Below are 22,310 nucleotides of genomic sequence, written 5' to 3' on the forward strand. Positions count from 1 at the left end.
TAAATTACACCTCTGTTTACTGAGGGATGGTTTATTTGCCTTTTCCTCGAACAACAAGCTGCTTCACATTCACGCAATCTGCTCCCGCTGACTAATGAGCACATCCACTGGGGCAGGTGCCGTTTATGTGCTTCACTCCCCAGATCTCCTCAAGCTGTTTGGGGGATTTCAAATGGAAGTCTTCCAGTCACAAAGCAGCCTCTCAGGGTTTTATGTTCCAAACTTTTTGGTTTATGGAGAAACAACTAAATGACAGATTTTGCTTCTGAGCTCAAATCAGATGTTTTTTTCTTCTTGTCCTGGAGGAATATTTGAACAAGGCATGACTAGGGGTGCAAGGAAATATCAAATATCGCGATATTATGTTTTGGGATACTGTATTGATTCTTAAAAAACTATTGATTTTTGATAAATAGTTTACATGCAAAGATTAGCTCAGTCAATACTTTATTTCATTTGCAAAGAGATGTGCCATATAAGTGTACAGTATGCGCCCTCTCAAAGTAGTGCTATGATGTTGGGTGCTACAGGGACTGTGATGAATGCAAGTGATGATCCCATTGTTCTGATTGCATAAAAAAAAGTAAACTTTTTACTCAGATTTTATGCATATGGAGGTGTGTTCTTTATATTATGACAGTTTTCCTCAAATTTGATTACAAAATCGCAATACATCACCTTTCTGACAGTATCGCAATATATTGAATGGTAACCCCTGTATCATGATACGTATCGTATCGCCAGATTCTTCCCAATACACTGCCCTAGGCATGACTTACTTGAGGTGTGTGGTGGCGCCTCCTTGTGCGATAGCCATCAAGAGACCACCATGGTCACCCCATGTGTAGAAATGAGGTCCTGCCAGTGCCTGGACAACAGAACACATTTTTGGTGAACTATTGCAACATAATATACACAATAGGCCATAAAAGGTAATTGAGCACTTGAGTAAATAGGAGCTTTAAAATTATCTGGAGGAGGAGATCTAAAGACCTTAATGACCTCATGAAATTGCAACTTTACTTCCTTGATTTTGAAACAGGATGTTGGACTGGGACAGAACAAGGTGGTGATTCTTTCTCAATTGTGAATCATTCTAATGAAAACGTGTTTGATTAGATAGGAGGGTCAAAAGGGAAGGATTGCATTTAAAAAAAAAAAAAGGGGCCTATTTCATTTGGGTCTCTTTGCAAAATACAAACTCTCTGGCATTTCCATCTTTAGTTTAGAGCAGAACAACTTCCAGGCAAACTGTGGCGCTGGTTATTTGTAAATGAGAACGTGTGGGCGAAGCTGCCTGAAACTCTCAAATTCAGAACATTCAGCTGATAAACAAGGTTTGATGTGTAGTAAAGATATCTGCAGGACAAAGCTCTTTGCCCAATAAGACATAGGCATCTAATTACAACGTATTTTTTCAGTATTATGAGCATCTGAACAGAGCAAGACGTTGAGTCACGTCTGTTTAAAGACCCCCTCCCCCAAAAACGACCAGTCTATGAATCTTCAAGGTTTAAAATAAGGATGCACCGATACCGATATTGGATCGGATATTGGTGACATTGGGGCCGATCTATTCAATTCAGTTCAAGGTTTATATACTATATACATTATATGCTGAAATTTTAATTACTGTTAATTAAGTTTTGACCAATTTGTTGCTGCACTAACAAGGTTTCCACTTGAATTTTAATTCCTGTTAGTTCTGAAAAAATGTTTTACCAAGTTGCTGGTGTACGATTTATTATTTTTATAAAGTTAAGAAATCAATGTTTAAGCCAAGCCTGATGTTGCCTCACACATACAGGAATGATCCCAGTCACTTCCACACAGTGAGCCATACAGCTCGTTAATTAAACACTGGCATCGGATCGGTACTCGGTATTAATAATACAGCGTATCCATGAAACACAAGCAATTTAATGTCTAAACTGATGCTCTGTTAGCTATTAGCTATATCGAGATGTATTTTCAACAACTCTAGAAAAAGTCAGACCATGTAAAAAGTGCAGAAGCTCCATAATGCCTGGGTACATACAGTATACAGGCACTGAAATGAAATTCATTGTGACATGTTGAAAACTCTCAGTGTGACTCAGTTTTACAAGCTGTACTTTTCTTGTCATCTGTGTCAGATTTTATACTGACCTCTCTCCAGCGAGCTCCGGCGCTGCTGGATACATACACATTGGGCTTGTTGGCCAAGTTCCTGCCTACAGATCCTGCAATCAGAGGACAAAAAGGCATTTTACTCTCACACTCACACACACACACAGACACACACACACACACATTACAGGGGTTTTCCCTGAATATTGCAGACTTGATGTGACCACTGCTTTTGCTTTCACATATGGAAAATCTGTAACCCAAGAACTCAAACCATAGCATTCTGTATCTTTTCAAGCATGGGGCCTTTGTATGCACTGACAAATACTTTCCTTTGACAGGATGTTGTTGTATAATAAAGCAGATCACCAGGAATGATTTTTCAGAAAACTAGTAGGACTAAGAGTCTACAGCCATGACTGTAATGATCATGGATCATATACAAAAGACCAGGTCCAAAGTTTGCTTTTGATCCTTTGCAGTCACGGTGAAGTAAGTGGTTGTGTAAGTGGGTGGTAGTAAAGGTCTGTGGTAACCTTCATCAAGTGGGTTTGTCATGTTGCGAGCATGAAAGCGTTACGATATTTGTTTGGCGGTATTGGATGGTGCAGGGCTCTTGTGAGATTTAATGATACCATCGCCAAAGTTATTAAAAATCGTCCTATGGGGAACATGAATATGTGAGTATGCATCCAGTGGATGTTGCGCTGGATAAATAAAGATTTTGTCTTGCTGGTGAGCTAGAGGCAAAGTCAGGCGATCACCGAAGTCAGTAGGATTCAGGAATGCCTGTACGAAGTTTCATGACAGTCCATCCAATATTTGTTGAGACTTACTTTTCATTGGAGGCTTTAACAAAAAGGAACAGGAGAAACAACTACTGGGCGAGTGAGTATGGAAAAGAGATGTTGAAGATAAAGAGTTTAGAAGTGAAGTTGATTTAGCCAAGTAAAGTAAAGAGGGGAACAAAAGACAGAGAGGCTGAAGATGAATGTTTGAGAGGAAGGCTGGAGATTAAATGCTGACATGGATACACAGCCCCAAGCATCGGATCGGTAGTTGGTATCGGCTGATAACCAAAGCCCAGGTATCGCTATCGGGACTGAAAACGCTAATAATGCTATTGACATTCCTTCACCGCGCGCGACAACCCTACAAACACACACAACGACATGCGTCCATCCTTCCATCCATCAAGAACATTTATGGACTGGATGATTAATACCGGCAGTGTCCGCCTTTGACACATAAGTACAGACAGACACCTGCAGACATCAATCCTGGTAATGGACTTCAAGACGTGCTGATTAGAATGAGAGTAACACGGTTGTTGCGTCTCTGTCGAGTATTGTTAACAGTGCCTCTGAAATGAATTACGCTCCGTCTCGGTGTAAAACAGGCTAATGACTCTCATTAAATATCATCACACGAGAGACAATAAACAAACGTTCCTAAGAGGACTCTCTGTGCAGATATGAAACTGGCACAAAACACATGCAATCACTGTGTATGTGTGCTTACTAGAGTTCTATCCTTATCGCTATTTATCCACTTTATTCCTAGCCCCCCCATGATGCCTTGCGGGAATTATGGGCGCAACTTCCAGCGCGTCGTGTCACTGAACCGCAACTGACTTTTTCCATGGTAATGGTACGCTAATCCTCTTCTCCTGGCACTGCTGTCAGTCCTTTTAAGGACCCGACGTCTCTACTCCGGTGGTCTTTCGTAGCCCAACTACACCGTAGGATACAGGTTTTCTTCCTTTTCCTGAGAGCTGTGTGAGAGGCAATCCCTCAATCATAAATTTGCTTTAAATTCCGTACAGAGAACCTTTAAAGACAGATAATTATATTTTTGGACCGCAAGTGCTGATAGTAAAACACAGTACCTTTAAAATTGTGGAACGTCATGCAGCATGAGTCAGTGCTTCTTCAAGGATTTTTGGATGAGAGTAGGAACATTATCTTTAAATGTAAGATGACCAAGACGGTAATAATAATGACAGAAAGAAGAGAAATGAGATAATAATATATCGTTAAAAAATACTCGCATGCCTATGAATTTGATCAAACCACCACCAAAACAGCCTGGCCTTGGCAACGCTGCCGGGACAATTTTGGAATAAATGGCCACAATGTTAATTCTTTGAGGCATTTACTGGGCAATCGGGAAAAACAAAGTAAAAATCACGGTCACCGGTGGGCTGCTGCGTTCGTGCTTTGGTGTGTGTGTGTGTATTTATATATATACTGTATAATAACATCATTCATGCAGATGTATAATAAACTGAACTTTCATTTCATAGCTGGATTCCATCTGCATCATTTTAAAATCCATATAGTCCGCTGCTATATTAGGCTTCTGCTCTATTACAGCTATTTATTACACAGCTATGATGAATACTCGATTCTGATTGGTCAATCACAGCGTTCTGCGGTCTGTAACTTCTCTTTAACAGACCGTTGCTATGTATAGCAGACCGTTGCTATGGGCGCAGCTCTCGGACTCTGGCGGACCGTTTTTGTGTCAAAATATTGATTTCTTCAGTAAGAAGCCGTGTAATAAGCGGGATAATGTACAGCTAGCCGGTCTTTTTTTGGCTACAATGACCGACTCGCTGTACATTATCCCTTACTTACAGTGTTTGTGTACATAGTTGTTGTTGACTGCAACTGCACATTTGGTTTCCGTTACTTTGATTTTTTTTTAATAGTAGTAGTAGAAGACAATTGAAATGTCTTTTCTGAACTATTTTAAGTTTCATGTAGATCAAGGAATTTAAAGTCTCGATGAAGTCGTAGCTTAGTCGTGGTCGTACTGCATGAATGTAAATGTAAAATACAACAATAATAATAATAATAAAATATAAAGTTTTGCTAATCATATCAGGTTTGAATAATAGTAAGCATACATAATTGTTTGCACCACAAAGCAATTACGCTTAGGGCACCGCAAATGGCCAGACATCAAAACGACATGCCGGTCGAACGTGCAGAGGGATATATGAGCAGTTTATTCAGGCTGTTGTTTATGTAAACATGTGTGTGCCGTTTGTGTATATATATACGCCCGTCTGTATTCATGAGTGTGTTTGACCCGTCGAGTGCCCGCTGGGTGCTGCAGCAGTAATTAGCCCATCTGTTTGAGAGCGATAACGACGCGAATGGAGCCGGTTCTCTCTCTCTCTCTCTCTCTCTCTCTCTCTCTCTCTATGCCCATTATCTAATAAGAATTTAATTAGAGGGACTGGGTGCAAGGGGAAGCACTGGAGAGTATCAACAAATCAATGCTTTCCACCTGCTGTGGAGAGGCAAAGAGGCTTCACGCTACAGACAGCGAGGCAGAGAAGCCCTTCGCGCAATATGATTAAACAGTTCTCACATTACTTATGACTTATGATTTTCAGCGGAAGTTTTGAGAGATACAACACATTTCAAAAACACTGACGCACTAAACAAGCAGCTTCTAGCACTGTCACCACAGAGTGTGTACTTCCTGTGCTTTGGGTAATACAGGAAGGCACAGAGGAAGACTCAAAGTTTTGTATAGCTTGTTTCCTGTGTACGACAAACTTATCTGTGTTATCAGAACAAGAGGAAGTTGCTGTAAAACTAACACAAGCTTGCCTGGCGACTGGTCTGTCAGTGAGACCATCCTCCTCCAACAGATGGCACACAGAGTCTCTTCATCTGTCTTGATTAACATATACTCGTACAGACACTCCTGCCAAAATGACTGAAACCTTTTTAGAAATGATCCATCACACAGATTCCAGAGATTTCTAGTCTAATCGAGTAGTGAAAGAATGAGATTAGACTGTGGGTTAAATGCAATTACAAGTTAAAAAGTTTAAAAAGGCACAATCTGTGATCCAAACCCTGAAATTCAACTAATTCAACGTCATCCTCCAAGCTTTGCGCAGGCGCGCTGCTCGTTTGCGTCTGAGCAGCGGCAAACCAAGTTAGGTGTAGTTAGCTAGCTTGTTGCACTAGCTAACTGAGGGGTTTTCATTTAGTGGGTTTATTTTAAAATGGCATTTGTATATGCTGAGAAACTGGTGCAATCAACCCGCCACTATCCATCTGCAGCCGTTCTGTATTCTTGCTAGTGGAAGTTGTCAACCCTATACACACATTTAGCAGGAAAAAAGTTGTTTTGTGTAGCCGGTACCAAGAGAAGCAGCACAGAAAGCTGCCGTGGCTGGTAGAAAACGGAGCAGCAGCTGGGAGTGACATGTCTTGCTGCATTCACTTGCACTCGGACAGCGAGAGTTTCGCTTGAGTAAATACTTACGCTTTTGTAACACAGAAACTGTATTAGTATTAAAATTATTGGCCAAAAATTTGACAGCCTCTTGGCGCTCACATTAAAGGGGCTCTCTGACGTCAGTTAAAAAATGTTTGCCCCCCCCCCCCCAGCGTAAATGTCAAACTCTGCCAATGTTTTCCGGCCTTATCAGGTCCGGCCGACGGGGAGCACACAACTTTCAGCTCAATAAACGAATCGCAGTGCAGCCTGGTGTCGGTGCTGGAAGCTGAGGCGAGGTTAGCACCTCCAAAACGTCCTGAGACTACATTTCAAACGGTGGAGCTCGGGCACATGTCTATCCGTCCGCGGTGTGCTATGGCCGGCGTGCGGCGGTGCGGCTTCTCGGTTCCTGTCCTTTATCACTGATGTTGACGCTTGTTGTCCCACCTGTGGCAATGATGAGTCCCGGTGCAGAGTCCTTGGATAAAATCGGCATCCTCCTCAGCTGGATGTTGAACAGCTGGCTCCAGCGCTGGGCCAGGTGGAGAGAGCAACCTTTACCGAGCTGAAGGGGAGAGAAGAGGAGAGGAGAGGAAAGTCAGATGCTGTTGTTTAGCTGGTTCCAGTACTCTTCTCTCTGCCTTACCACCCACTTACATCATGAAACTTATGTCAGCTACTAAAGAAAGCAAGTGCTAGAAATAGAAGGTTTTCTTCTACAGCAAGTACACATTGTTTGGTCTCTGCGGTGGCACAGCCGGGTGAAAACATCAGCATCTGTGCAAAACACTGTGCTACAGAGAAGATCAGAATCATATCCACCATAATAATCGTGGATGACAACAAGGAACCGATTTCTGATGTCGGCAAACACAACATCTCGAATCATCAAAGACTCGGGTGTGCTGGTGTACCTGGCAGTCCACAGTTCCTCCCAGGCTGTCAGCAGTTGGCGGCTGAAGCAGCTCCCACGTCCCCCCCTTGTCGAAAGTGATGACGGACCGCATGTTGTCCTCGCTGACCGAGCCGTTGATGAGCGTGGCGATGAAGACTCCTCGCAGCCCTTCCACGCGGTGCAGGTCTGCAAAAGGCTCATTGGCAAAGTACCTGAAACACAGAGGCCATACGTCATCATCAGGGTCAGGAAGGAGAACTTAAAGGGAAATTTTGCCGATTTCCAACCAGCTTTGTATCATTACAATGTTGTTAGTATACAAATGAACAATGTTAACCTCCCTCCATTTCGCCAGCACCCACAATTCCCCGCTCGCTCAGTCTTGCGTCATCCGCTGGACTTTAGCCATCTCTAAGGCTCGAACTACAGATTATATTTCCGCTGATTTTAATAGTGTAATGCTGGAATCGGACATTCAGGGCTACTTATATGAGCCAAAATACAGTGCAGAGGAATTACGGTGTACGGAGGAAGAAGACGTCGCCACACAGAGTCAAGCACTGCCGGCCGGTGATGATAGCGGCGCAGGAAACCCAGTGCATTCTGGTTGTTGTAGGTTTTCTACCTTTTGAGCAAAACGCAATAACGTAAGCCCTTTTTCTCTGGTCATGTAGCACCAATTTCAAAAAATATGTGCCTATCTACATGCTTTACTTGCAATAAAACACCTTTTAGAACAGAGGTGTAATTTGTTGCAATCCCAGTCTTAACATGGCTTAGGAAATGTTTTGCTGATTCATTTTTTTTCCCGTAGATTTTAAAAGAAACGCTGTACAAGTTCTTGTTCAATTGGCTCAAGAACACCGGAGGGCAAACAGGTAAAATAAATGCATCAGCATTTTTTAAATTACAGCTATACGTGGCAACTTTCCACACAACGGAGAGAGGAAAACAGGAAGCTTGGACTTCATTACCCAGAAATGATGCAAGAAAACTGCATGCATGCATGTATACAACACGCACGCTTTCACCAACCTGTCTAAGCACATAACCAGAAGGCACAGGGATCCACAGCTCATTTCATTAACACAATACACGGCGTCAGATACACAGAAAAGAATCATCATTGGCAGGTGAACACCTGAGCCAACAATGTGACTGCCTCTGCCAAAACAACACACTTCCTGATTTGATTATGGAGAAGACAGAGCAGGAAAACAATGAATACAGAGCTCAGAGGTCAGACAGAGTTGTGGCATCAGATCAATAGATTGTCTTTTATTAGATAAAGAAGTATTACTCGTCCGTGTTTGCAAAGCCTTTGCTTTATCAGTGTTATCAGGCATTTGTAAGGGTAACTAAAGGTCTTCCTGTCAGTTCCTGAGGTTGCTATGGGAACTACTCAATTACTGGCAAGCTTGCAGATTGTGATTAATTTGTACTGTAGGTACACAAAAGGTTCATTTTTATATGCTGGTATGATTCATTTCTTATATGAAGGCAAAAGGAGCATATTGATGCTAGGGTTATTTTGATTTTTTTATAGTAGCTGCTAGCTACTTTCATTGGAAAAAGAGTTGGCAACACTGGGCTGGGTTTTTTCGGTTGGATAATTTCAAAATCTAGCATATACTCTTGCTGGTTTCTCCAGTGTTGCCGACCCCAGCTTTAACTTCTGATATTCATCCAACTATATACATATTAAAGGTCCAGTGTGTTGGATCTGGCAATATCTAGCGGTGAGGTGAGGAGATTGCAAACAACTGAACCCTCTCCTGTGTGCCGAGCGTGTTGGAGAGCTACGGTGGCCGACGCAAAAACGCGAATGGCCCTCTCTAGAGCCAGTTGTTGTAAGAGTAGCGTAGGTCATTTGGAGCAGAGCCAGTGCGTAGAGTGTGTGTGTATATGAAAGTGAGTGGTGAAGCGAGAGAGAGAGAGAGAGCGGCGGCGATGGGAGCTAGTAACGTTATCGACCCAAGCATGGAAAAGTTAACAGAGTTTGGTTTGTCGGTGGACTACTATGCTGATTTAGTATCCCTGACAAAGGTTTTTATTCAAAGTGTGTTATGCACTTTTAGTGATACTAATGGGAAGTTCTCACTAAACATTTGTTTTCCGACCTGCCTAACAGGTTTTTGATAAATGTTAGATAACGTGTTTGTGTGCAGTACCTGATCAGTGTGTTGCTGCCGGAGCCCTCAGGACTGTAGTACAGAACATTCTCCAGTGACAGAGAGAAGGACAGGCCCTGTGTGTCTGAGATGTAGAGGTGTGTGACGTTGTTCATGTGGTTCACACACACAAACACTTGGTCCTCTGACGCATCTGCTATGTAATACTCCTGTTAGAGAAAAGAAGGAGAGAGATGGGGGGGTCATCTTTAGTTCACCAACCTACTGTCTGATTAGACTGAGGATGCAATATATACGACTGGATATCGCAGTGTAATCATGGACTTGTATACTGTGTAGTGTAGGTGGTTCTTCCATCTGAATCAGGATGTCGATTGTGTCACATATTTTCAGTGGGGCTGTCAATCGATTAAAATATTTAACCGCGTTTAATCACACATTTTTTATCCGTTCCAAATGTACTTTAAAGGAGATTTATCAAGTATTTAGTACTCTTATCAACATGGGAGTGGGCAAATATGCTGCTTTATACAAATGCATGTATATATTTATTATTGGAAATCAATTAACAACACAAAACAATGACAAATATTGTCCAGAAACCCTCACAGGTACTGCATTTAGCATAAAAAAAGATGCGCAAATCATAACATGGCTAACTGAAAATTTGAAAACAAATTTAGCTTGAATTCAGAGACTATGTAATTAAAGAATAAATGAAAAAGAGGGTCGATACCCAGCCCAAGTCCAACATCAATTCCTCATTTAGAATATTCATAGAAATTCTTCATTTCTGAATTACATGTAAAAGAGACTCACTGTGATTGGATGTCTGGTCATAAACTGGGCAGCTTTCATTGGCTGGCGGTTGTAGGACACCCAGAGTTGAACAGATGAAGGTTCATGGCTGCCAAACAGTTTCTGGAAATGCAGAGGACACAGAGACAGCAGAGTTTATTCAACTAGTAAATAAATGATGAGAAACCTTTGAACATCTCAGAGGCAGCCAACGTACAGCAGTAGCATGCTGGGATTTTTTGTTGCTCAGCAGCTCAGACTTGAGACGGACACACAGGCTTCATCTGTCACTGCAGAAGGAGTTCCACGGGTGAGCACAAATGTTTATGGCCAAAATCCCCCCCCCAAAAAATGTGAAATGTTTATTCAAGCATCTTATGATACTTTGTTCACTGTTGGAAGACACCACAAGTTGAATCTTGTGACTCTCTGGAAGTCCTAAAAGGACCAGTGTGTAACAATTAGGGGGATATATTGGCAGAACGGACAAACCAAACTCTGTTAGATTTTCCTGCTTGGGCCGGAGTCGATAACGTTACTAGTTCCCATCACCGCCACTCTCTCTCTTGCTTCACCACTCACCCTCTGCACTGACTCACTCACTGTACACACTGGCTCTAGAGAGGGCCATTCACGTTTTCATGTCAGCCACCGTAGCTCTCCAACACGCTTGGCACACAGGAGAGGCTTCATTTGGTTGCAATCTCCTCATCTCACCACTAAATACCGCCAGATCCTACACTCTGGATCTTTAATGATATTTTGCTTAATGTACCACAGTCGCTGATACAACTACAAATTAAGGAGCAGTGGTTTACTTGAATAAAAACACCATATCCTTTTAGAACACAGGTGTAATTTGTGGTAATCCCAGCCTGAACATGGCTAAGAATATGTATTGCCGATTAATTTCTTCCGTATATTGTTAAAAAATCTCTGTACATGTTTTCGTTCACTTGGCTCAAGAACACTGGAGGGCAAACAGGTAAAATAAATGCATCAGCATTTTGAAATTACAGCTATACGAGGCAAATTTACACACAACAGAGAGAGGAAAACAGGAAGCTTGAGCTTTATTACCCATACCCTACAACAGTGGGCCGGAGTCAAAGACATTACTCGTTCCCGACGCCGCCACTTTCTCTCTCTTGCTTCACTACTCACTTCCAACGTACACAAACACACACTCTACGCACTCTATTCTTACAACAACTGGCTCTAGAGAGGGCCATTTGCATTTTCGCATTGGCCACCGCAGCAATACTACACGCTTGAGACAAGAGAAGTTTTAATCTGCAACGTCACCGCTAGATACCACCAGATCCTTCACACTGCTCCTTTAAACTTTAAAAGGTACTTTTGTCACACATGTGGAGTAAAGCTGGACAGCGCTGTCCCCAGGGCAGTGAGGTTGTGAAATAGGACAAAAAGACTTTGGTTATCTGGACTGTCCTGATGATGTTTTTTTACTGTCTTAATATCCCAGCCGTACAGAGCTCGACAGCTGAGTCGGAAAACATTAAACGTCCAGACTTAAAAAGACTCCCAGTGGGGTACAAAAATCTCTTTCTGTGTGTGAAGAGAAACTGCAAAGGCACGTCCTCATTGTCATTACAAATGCATTAGGAAGCTGGCTGCTGGAAGGAGCCGAGCTCTGATCTTTTATGAATTATAAGCATGCAGACACCAGACAGAGTGGAGGACTTGAGCATATCTCATTTCTGTGTGGGTATGTGTGTGTGAGAGAGAGAGCGAGCGAGTGACGAAGAAACAGAGACATCTTCTGATCAGAGTCCAGGGGATATACTCCAGCTTTCTGTATAAGTGACTCAGATATTCATTTGAACTCTGACGAATGAATTACCCACCATACATAAGCACAGCGAAGACATGATGCATGTACTGTATGTAGAGCGATACAATGGATAAATGTGATTTTGTGCCGTTTCTAAACGGTATGTGTTTCAAAGAACTTAAAAGGGAAAATTCAACACTTCTTTATGTTGATGTCCAAACAGTGTTGGTGGTAAATGTAGTCGACTGAAGCACTAATTTCTCAGTGCGTATCATATTGACCAGGAAAGCTGAGTTAGCAGCTACAAAATCTGTTGCTCTTCCTGCAACCAGTGGTGTCATGATGTGACAGTGACATAGTTGGATTCAAGGAAGAACTACATGCTATTTCAGCTTGGGGGGGGGGCGCTCTAGATGCTAACTAGCTACGTTTACAACACTGACAATGGCATCCCAAAATATGAGTGCAGAGGATGTTATGGACGAGGATACATTTTATAGTGTTTAGGCTGGCTCAGATATTCAGATGTATTTATTCGAGCCGGAGTATACGGCCAAAGAAATGCAGCGGAGAGAGGCAGAGGATGCGACTGCATTAGCCGCGCAAGAGGAATCGGCCAACAGTAACCCTGGGCGTCAGGAGCATGGATGTATTAAGAGAACTGGATACAGCGTTGGTGGCGGGGCCCCATTCATTCATATGGAAGTTGCTCAGTGGTGCATGAAGCCTAAATGGCTCGACTTCTGTCTGAAAAAGTACCCGGATATTAGGTAAATGGAACATGCACAGTAGCGTCCGCTCGTTCACATGACTCAGTCACGGGGTCCCAACGTCACGCCGTCGTCAAGGCTTGCGCTCCAGCCTCGGTCTGGGTCTCAGTCACATGAACGGAGGAAGGGAAGGGTTTCCTCAAAATCAATCAGAGAAATACTCCTTTCAATCAAAGAAGTGCTCCTTTTTCAACTCCCTGGTGGCTGAAACTGAAACACTTTCATGCCTTTATCATCCACAAAGACCTAATTTAGTTCAGAGGGTGTGCAGTTCACTGACATCATGTTACATGATTTCTGGGTCATGAAGGCTCAAATTTTGGAAGATTCTTGTTCTCATCTCACACTTTCACTTCAGATTGCCAAATGGGTAATTTAACCATCTCAACTTTCTTATTCCTGTGTGTCTACGGTTGTTCTGTCTACCTCTGTCTGTGCCTCCTCTGTACTAGATCTTTAAAGTGAAAATAAATTAAATTAAATACTGTTTTTACCTCCCTGTTATTCTAATTTATAGTCATGGCAACAGAAGAAAAGGTGTCTGCCTTCCCCTCGGTGAATAAAACCAGCCCTCTGTGCTTATTAAGACTCTACTCTGTATTCCTAATTACATTGTCTTAACTTGCTCTCTCTACCCTTTCCATTTCCGTCTCATCCCTCGCTCTCCCAGCTGTAAATTTATTTTGTGATTGTGGCTCAGTTCAAACTAACAAGACAGCCGAGAACAGCTTCATTATTTTACTTTGGATTAGTTTGGACCACACTGTTCGAGGCTTTAACAGCAACAAACTCTAGAGAGAGAAAGATTTAAAAAAGAAAAAGAGTGAGAAAATTGAAGAAGAGAGACAGAAAAAGGCCGTCGGGGAGTTAAGCAGAAAGATCAGAGGAGAGGAGCCAGCGGGAAAGCAGCTTTAGAAAGCTATAAATTGGAAGTGGAACAAAGAAGTCAGACCAGAACTCTGTACATTCACTAATCATTCTGTCTGGGATGTTAGGATTAGATTATTATAAAGAAACAATACTGGACTATGATTAATAATCAGCCATCGCGTCAGTGCCTCTGATAGATGAGGTTGGGGTTTGATAGCATTTAATTCTATCTGAATTCAGTATCGAATCCCTTATTGAACCTAATTAGGTTAAGCTTTTAACCTTATCCAAGTAACCAAAATTATAAATGACGAAAACTGAATATTCAGTTTAGATCTGTTCACGAGTGAGGGGGAAAATGGAGCGGGAGATGGACAGGCGATTCGGTGCAGCGTCTGTGGTTATGCGGATTGCTGTACCGGACCGTTGTGGTGAAGAGGGAGCTGAGCCGGAAGGCAAAGCTCTCGATTTACCGGTTCGTCTACGTTCCAACCCTCACCTATGGTCATGAGCTTTGGGTAATGACTGAAAGGATGAGATCGCCGAAATGAGCTTCCTCCGTAGGGTGGCTGGGCTCAGCCTTAGAGCTAGGGTGAGGAGCTCAGACATCCGGAGGGAGCTTGGAGTAGAGCTGCTGCTCCTTGGCATCGAAAGGGGCCACCTGAGGTGGTTCGGGCATCTGATCAGGATGCCTCCTGGAAGCCTCCCTTTGGAGGTTTTCCAGGCACGTCCAACTGGGAAGAGGCCCCGGGGTAGACCCAGAACACTCTGGAGAAGATTATATATCTCGGCTGGCCTGGGAACACCTCGGGGTCCCCCAGGAAGAGCTGGAAAGGAGAGAGGGATGTCTGGAATTCCCTGCTTAGCCTGCTGCCCCCACGACCCGGCCCCGGATAAGCAGAAGAAAATGGATGGATGGATGAATGGATCTGTAATCATCCTTTGTTGTCTGAGAAAGCAGGAGCACTACAGGTTTTGGTGATATCCTGATGAATGTTATCTGTTTCACAAAGACTCACTACACTGTAGAATGCTCCCTTTCAAAAAGAGTTTAAATCATTTAGCAAGAGTTCAATGTTTCGAGTCCAGGTTAGCTCTTCATTAGGTACAGAGCAACTCTGTTTTTGAAAGGGAGCATTCTACTAGGGCTGCCCACTCTTAGTCAATTAGTCAACCAATCAGTCATATTGGTCTTAGTCGACTAAGATTTCTTTCGTTGATTAGTCATTTTTTTTTATGCTTTTTTCATGCTGAATGATTTATACCCAAGAAACTTATGAGCACATCTCTGGTACAAAACATTTAAAGTGGTGCTTTTGTGTGATTCTTTAGGGAGAAACTCAGTTTCACAGATTTGTCCATTAAATCAACGAATCGATTAGTTGAAAAAATCATATGAGAATTTCTTTAGACAGAAAAGATGTGTATGTGTTTTACAAACCGATTGCAGATCCTAATTGTTCACAACCAGCAAGTTAAATGTATAATTAAAAGACAATTATGCTTAAATATGTGTCCTCCGGTGCTTCTAATGGCATCTGCAAGACTTCACAGACCGGAGGAAAACAACCAATCAGAGCTGATCTGGAGTTTCTGGAGTTTTTGGTAGAAGCTAAAATTCACAATGTCAGCAACCTCCATTCTAAGTAGTGCTGGTATGTGTGTGTTTGTGTGTGTGTGTGTGTGTGTGTGTGTGTGTGTGTGTGTGTGTGTGTGTGTGTGTGTGTCCCTTGGAAGGATTTGTGTCCATCCTGCCTTAGCACCCCCAGTCTCCAGCAGAGCATTTCAGCCTTTTCCATTCAGTCTATTGATTTATCTAGCGTAGTGCCCACATCGACTGTGTGATGTGATGTGAAAGCAAAGCAGCAACTACTCTGAGACTAATGGAGGGGACGGAGAGAGGGACAAATAGACGTAAAAGGTCGATATTGTATCAAATAATGTAAAATACAAGCAGATGTACCTTTTTTGCTTTTGATATGTAGAGAAAATTGTCTATTAGACTGAAGAAGAATTTCAAAAAATAACACAGTGGTCAATTATAAGAAACTATTCCACTGTGACTCAGAAATCAGATTTTGTGTTAATTGTGGGTTTTGAGTTTTGTTCCTTCACCCCGTTATACTTTAATCAAGGTTTTCAGGTCAGTTTACTTTGTGAGTCAAGTATGGAAAATTGGACAGGAGAATGTCAACTATGTATTTTCACATGTAAGTGGCGTAGCGATTATATATTTTTTCCACTGAAACCACAGACTGCATTGCAATGGTAACTGTGAGTGAGCCACACATTCCACACTGTGCTCATGTTCTCTCAAACTGATCCTCTCTAAACTCTCAAATCCCTGAAATGAGTTGTGGTTCTTGGGCCTCAGATCAACTCAGCCCGGGTGGCAAACAGACACAATCACAATAGTACTGAATGTAATACAGTATTCTTCTGTATGCAATACCGTACCCTGAGAATGAACTATGAAATATAAAGTCAGAGTAAAACTATATGAAATGTTTGCAACTGATGTTAGACCTTCATGCTTCAGAATTTAATCTTTTTAAAAGGACAAAAATGGGATGAACCTCTCATCTCTGAGATTTCTTGAAAAACTGTTTTTTCTAATACAAAGTTTTCCACAGCATTCATAAAAAAAAATGCTGAAAGTTGAGAAAACCATCAGGGACATCTTAACTTTATCGCAAAACACGTGTGAGGATTGGTATTTGATAGTGTTGGGCGGTTGGGTTTTTTTGGGACAATTTTTTAGACGATTTTTGTTCTTTGATTTTGCTAATTTAATGGTCTAGCATACTACAGCAACACATTCTCATTCAGCTGAGCCAGAAGCACTGTTAATCACTCGTCAAACTAGGCAGCGCTGATCAAATATGAATCAATATTCTGTTACTGTAATGTCTATTTCTCGCCTCAAATGTTTTCAGAATAATCTTGTAGTGTCCTGTTAAGCTGTAATATGAGAAAGCTTGTGACCCGACAGCCATGTTGAGATCAGTTGAAGAAATACCAAGCACCGCCCACCAGCTGGAGCACAGCCAATGGGAACGCTTTCTCTCTCTGAATTGACCTGTGATTGGTCAAATCTTCAGTCACGGGCTAGATTTTTTTTAAAGCCAGATAATGAGAAGATAACCTGGGTATGTTGAACTCGCTTCGTACAGTAATACAGGCCTCAGGTTGATTACAGGCTTCGCTGTGTTTTGCCCTCTGCTGTAGAGCAGCATTTTTCTCATCACAGCATCTTCTTACGGTAGAAGTGGACAAGCTAGTGGCGGCGGTAGCTCAGTCCTTAGGGACTTGGCTCTGACATCTCTCCATTAATGCATGTGTATAGATCCTGTGTGTCTGGCCTGTGTGTTTAATGTGATCAATAAAGTATTTCTTCTTCTTCTTCTTCTGCTATAGCAACGCTACCATAAAGTAGCCAACTGACACCTTCGGCTGTTTTCATCCATCACGTGACCCCTCGCCTTGCATGTCATAGCAGTCTACGCATGGTCAAATCCTACACTCGGTCACAGCCAGTTCTTCACACATAAATAAGGCCAGTTTCTCTCCCACGCTGTAGTATTTGGCATTTAAGCTATTCACAAACATATGCTTTTAAGAATTTCTATAAACCTCCCTCCACTAACACACAAGTACATGCTTAATATGTTCCTGTTACCCACAAAGCCTCCCACACAGTAAACAGCCACAAGGGGACAGTTGTTAATGACTGGCCCAGAGGAAGAGCGCATGTGCTTTTTTTAAGGTTGACATTTTATTATAACGAAAGGTACCGGCATTGACGCCGAAACAAGCTGTGAATGTCACGAGCCAGACCCTCTGAGAGAAAAGCGCCTTCTGCGTGTTTCACCCAACTGCTGTCCAGTTGAATCCTATCAGATCATCATGTGTGAATGCTGTTATTCAGATGGGCTTGTAATACAGCGTAAAGCCGACACGTCTTTTCTCTCATATCTGCAATTTCTCTGGTCAAGAGGCTCTCGGGTGCTTATGTAAATGGTTTATGTTAAGTGTTTCCGTCTATTGTCGTTCTTTAAAAGGCAGAATTGGTAGGATTTTCCTGAAAAAAAAATGTATAGACAAAAATAATCCCTCTCAATCATCACTAGAAGTGGGGGGCAGTGTCTGTATCTGAGGACGTCCTGCCCTCTGCCTTCATTTGCCGTGTTCAGGACGTTTCTGGGCGTCTATAAAAACATAGTGACCAGGTGCCAGATCGTAAACAGGCATCCAAGAGGAATATACGAGAGAGAGAGAAAAAGAGAGAGAGAGAGAGAGAGAAAGAGAGGGACAGAGCGAGAGAGAGAGAGAGAGAGAGAGAGAGAAATACCAAGCGGATAAAGCTTGTTCCAAAAACGAGTGAATCTGGAGTTGGCTTTCACCCGTTGGCGAGCACCGTAAACATAACTGCGGTGAGGGGGCGTGTGCTTCTGGTGTCGTTGAGCAGATGCCATTAGGAACACCGGAGAACACCGAGGCACATGATTTTTTTCAGATTACCTGTCTCCTGCACTACTGTCAGGATATAGTGACCGATTTATAAAAAAATAACCAATTTTAAATCATATTTGCTCCATTTCTACCCACTGCAGCTTTAAGATGTTTCCTTCCCTCCTGGAGTCTAGCATGGTGGTAAATTTAAGAGAGAATGGTTGAAAGATATTGTGCATTTTTTACTATACCACTTACTTTTCCCCTCTACCCTGTCTAACTAACGCTGTGTATAAATCTGATTTGTGGCTCTGCTCTCAGGCTTAATCCCAAATTTGGGGCTGAACTACATTTAGATTCAAGAAGTCTTATTCAGGGACATGATGAGTTTTCAGGAGTCTACCACAGTTTGAAAATAAAACGTCAAAATGAAGTCAGTCTAATATCACCTAATACTTAAGATGTCTAGAAATGTGCATGTGACAACCAGCACACTCAATGATATTACTGTTCCACCTAATGCTGAAGGTTTGGTATCAGAAATTGGGGGGCACGAGTGAGTCAGGACTTCTTTGACCAATAAAACAGGCAAAATCATGTGACTACTTTTTCCTGCATATATATATTTATATCAAAGTGGCAAGTAACACCATTATAATGAAATTGGTTAGCGTGTTAATCATGATAATTGTATACAGCTGTTATTAATGCACTAATCCTACTTACAAACACATTCAGTTTCAGTGACAGTAACTTGATACTTAAAGCTGCTCTAAATAATATTTGGGGCTTGTAATACGATGAATGAAATTTTGTATAATGTGATCACACCCACAACGATTTATCAGCCAACTCTGCAGTTTCCCACAGCTCTACGGAGCATATCATCTTTCAGCTCGTTGTCCTTGCCCTTGAAGTTGGCAGATTTAAAAAACTTCCAGCAGGACAACAGGTTGTGTGAATTATGCAAATTAGTTGAAAATTAATCACATTTTCTTTTGTATGGCATACTAGCTTGTCGGGAAGGAGGCTAAATAACGCTCCAAAGTTATGGTACATTTTGGGGAGGAAGAATTGGCATGGCCATTTTCAAAGGGGTCCCTTGACCTCTGACCTCAAGATATGTGAATAAAAATGGGTTCTATGGGTACCCACGAGTCTCCCCTTTACAGACATGCTCACTTTATGATAATCACATGACTATGACTTGCCCCCAAACTGCAAGTCATCCCACTGACACACTGACAGCTGTTGTTGCCTGTTGGGCTGCAGTTTGCCATGTTATGATTTGAGCATATTTCTATATGCTAAATGCAGTATCTGTGAGGGTTTCTGGACAATATTTGTCATTGTTTTGTGTTGTTAATTAATTTCGAATTATATATATTTGCATAAAGCAAACATATTTGCCCACTCCCATGTTGTTAAGAGTATTAAATACCTGACAAATCTCCCTTTAAAAGGTACTTTTTGAACAGATAAAACATGTGTGATTCATTTGCATAAAGTAAACAATACTACCCTTCTGACTGGTTTAGAATGAGGGAATAAATAATACCACTACTTTCTCTATTGAGAAACAATAGAATAGCAACAACAGCAACTGTCAATGTGGAAATATGTAACGCTAAACAACAGCGTACCTATTCTTGGAATGTCCTGTAAAATACCAAAACACAGTAGAGGACAGTGCAGCCGGGAATTTCCAGCAGTCTGAGGTATTTACTAAACTGAATTGTTTAAGGAACTGAAAGTAAGTAAGAGCTTCAGAAACCACTAGAAAGTATGCTGCACTTTGATGAGAGGAATCTTTCCTTCTCCAATCTCCACTTCCTGTTTTCTTCTCCATCTGTCCCAGACGTTCTTTGGAGAGAATCTGTGATCTAAATGAGAAGGACTGAAGCGAAGGAATGGGCCTTATCGACTTCCCCATTACATCTACTAAGCCTGTTATCTTCCCCGGGTCTCCTCGATGGGACCAAAGGCTGGGCTCTTTATGGTCTGATTAGCACTCTATTCCTCAGGATCCCTGTTGTTAGATAAAAACTCTCCATTTCTGGCTATTTAATTAGCTTAAGCAGCTTGGCACTGCCAAAAGCACTTGTGATATTCCATTAATCTAATCCTATTAGTGCAAGCCAAAAGACAGAAGAGGAGAGAAAGTAACTGACACTAGACAGAAGATTCATTCTTTTAATAGCTAATGAGCATCGTAGAAAATACAGATAGCTCTGCTAGCAGTAGTTACTTGCGAGCGTTGAGTGGCTAATAAAGCCGATGCTTTGTGACACGTCAGTCTGTATCTGTTCCATTCCTCTCCGCACACAAACCATTTCCATAACAAGCCCCACAGGCAGTGGCTGTGCTGAGGGCTGTACTGGTCTGTCTGACTGGTCTCATCAGCTCTGTTCAGCTCTGTTCAGCTCTGGAGGTAATATTCAGGGAGTAGGGAGGTCAGAGACAACCACTGTAAGCAAACCCTGTTGTTTAACACTGGGAAGCTCTCTATATGCGTTTTAAAAGGACAAGGCAGGCAATATAGATTACTGTTCCATGAAATCCCATTAAAGCAGCAGTAGGTGAGATTGGAGCAAATATGATTAGAAAACAATATATTTATAAAACATGAGACAGGTAATCTGAAAAAAATCATGTTCCTCTGTGTCCTCCGATGCTCCTAATGACATCTGCAAGATTTCACAGACCGGAGGAAAACAACCAGTCAGAGCTGATCTGGAGTCTGCCGTCCATCTGCCGTCTATGAGAGCCGGCTGTCAATCACTCGCTAACTCCATCAAATGGTCAAACTAGGCCGCGCTGATCAAATATGAATCAATATTCTGTTACTGTAATGCCTATTTCTCTCCTCAATTGTTTTCAGAAACATCTTGTAGTGTACTGTTTAGCTGTAAAATGTGAAAGTTTGTGACGCGGCAGCCATGTTGAGATCTGTCGAGGAAATACCGAGCACCGCCCACCAGCCGCAGCACAGCCAATAGGAAAAAGAAGACTACTCTTAATCCTGCCAACAAAGTTCTGATTGGTCAACTGTTTTTCCAACTAGCTGAAATGGGTACAACCACCAGACCTATTTAAAGTGCTGAACAAAAATCATAGATTAAAGGTGGTGAGTCAGAGGTCTGGAAGCAGACTACGTCAGGGTGCTTTCACACCTTACCTGTTTGGTTCGGCTAAAACAAACTCAGGTCCGTTTGCCTGGTTAGTATGGTTCGTTTGGGCTGGTGTGAAAGCTGTCAATTGAACCCTGGTGCGGACCAAAACAACCAAACCGAGACCGTGGTCTCAGTCCACTATCAAGCGGACGCTGCTGCAGTTCGTTTGTGGTGTGAAAGCAAATTAATCATCCACAGGATTTTATAATAGCAGATATGTGATTTTAGCATGATTTTGAAAGCTAAACCGCTAATAAATCCATCTGCTGATCGTGAAATCTGTTCAAGAAGCAATCTCATAATTGATCTGTATAAGGCCATGTTTTTTTGGGGGGATTATGCATTTGTTGGAGGCTATTTTCAACTGTGGATTAACACACACTTGGTTCTTAACTGAGTATTTACAGCAGCAGGACGGTGTATGTGGAATGGACTCATAATAGACTTCGGCACCTCCTCATGGCTCTGTTTTCAGGCTTAAAAAATCTAGCCAATGACGAAAGACTTTGGACAATCAAAGGTCGTTCCAGAGAGAGAGCGTTCCTATTGGCTGTGCTCCGGCTAGTGGGCGGTGCTTGGTATTTCTTCAACTGTTTTCAACATGGCTGCCGGGTCACAAACTTTGTTATTTTACAGCTAAACAGTACACTACAAGATGATTCTGAAAACATTTGAGGTGAGAAATAGGCATTACAGTAACAGAATATTGATTAATATTTGATCAGCGCTGCCTAGTTTGACCGTTTGGTCGGAGTTCGCGAGTGATCGACAGCTGCTCACAGACGGCGACTGGATGGCAGACTCTAGATCAGCTCCAACTGGTTGTTTACCTCCGGTCTGTGAATTCTTGCAGATGCCATTAGGAGCATATAGTAACCGTTTTCTAAAAATAACTTTTGTTCATCCTAATTGCTCCATTTCTACCTACCGCAGCTTTAACAGACAGCACGCAGGCACTTATCAATAACCATCTCTCATCTTGAACTGCAACATTAAACTGTCAGAGCTTATCTGAATATAAGTAATGGTAAGTGTTCCCCGCTGACTTCCTTCATCACATGCACCACT

At 42.2% G+C, this 22,310-nt stretch overlaps 1 protein-coding gene across 2 annotated transcripts in view; it reads right to left on the reverse strand.

Annotated features, from left to right (window-relative positions):
• The window catches only part of sorl1 (sortilin-related receptor, L(DLR class) A repeats containing), a 90,957-nt gene that overhangs the window by 34,297 nt on the left and 34,350 nt on the right, over nt 1–22,310 (reverse strand). For both annotated transcript variants that reach the window (XM_037774900.1, XM_037774899.1), the window contains exons 7-12: nt 10,204–10,305; nt 9,424–9,593; nt 7,272–7,464; nt 6,805–6,922; nt 2,149–2,222; nt 780–868 (exon numbers count right to left, since the gene is read on the reverse strand). In XM_037774900.1, the coding sequence (XP_037630828.1) occupies nt 780–868; nt 2,149–2,222; nt 6,805–6,922; nt 7,272–7,464; nt 9,424–9,593; nt 10,204–10,305 (746 nt within the window). The remainder of the gene's footprint in view (nt 1–779; nt 869–2,148; nt 2,223–6,804; nt 6,923–7,271; nt 7,465–9,423; nt 9,594–10,203; nt 10,306–22,310) is intronic.

Source organism: Sebastes umbrosus, chromosome 7 (assembly GCF_015220745.1).
Source record: "Sebastes umbrosus isolate fSebUmb1 chromosome 7, fSebUmb1.pri, whole genome shotgun sequence".
Lineage (NCBI taxonomy): Eukaryota > Metazoa > Chordata > Actinopteri > Perciformes > Sebastidae > Sebastes > Sebastes umbrosus.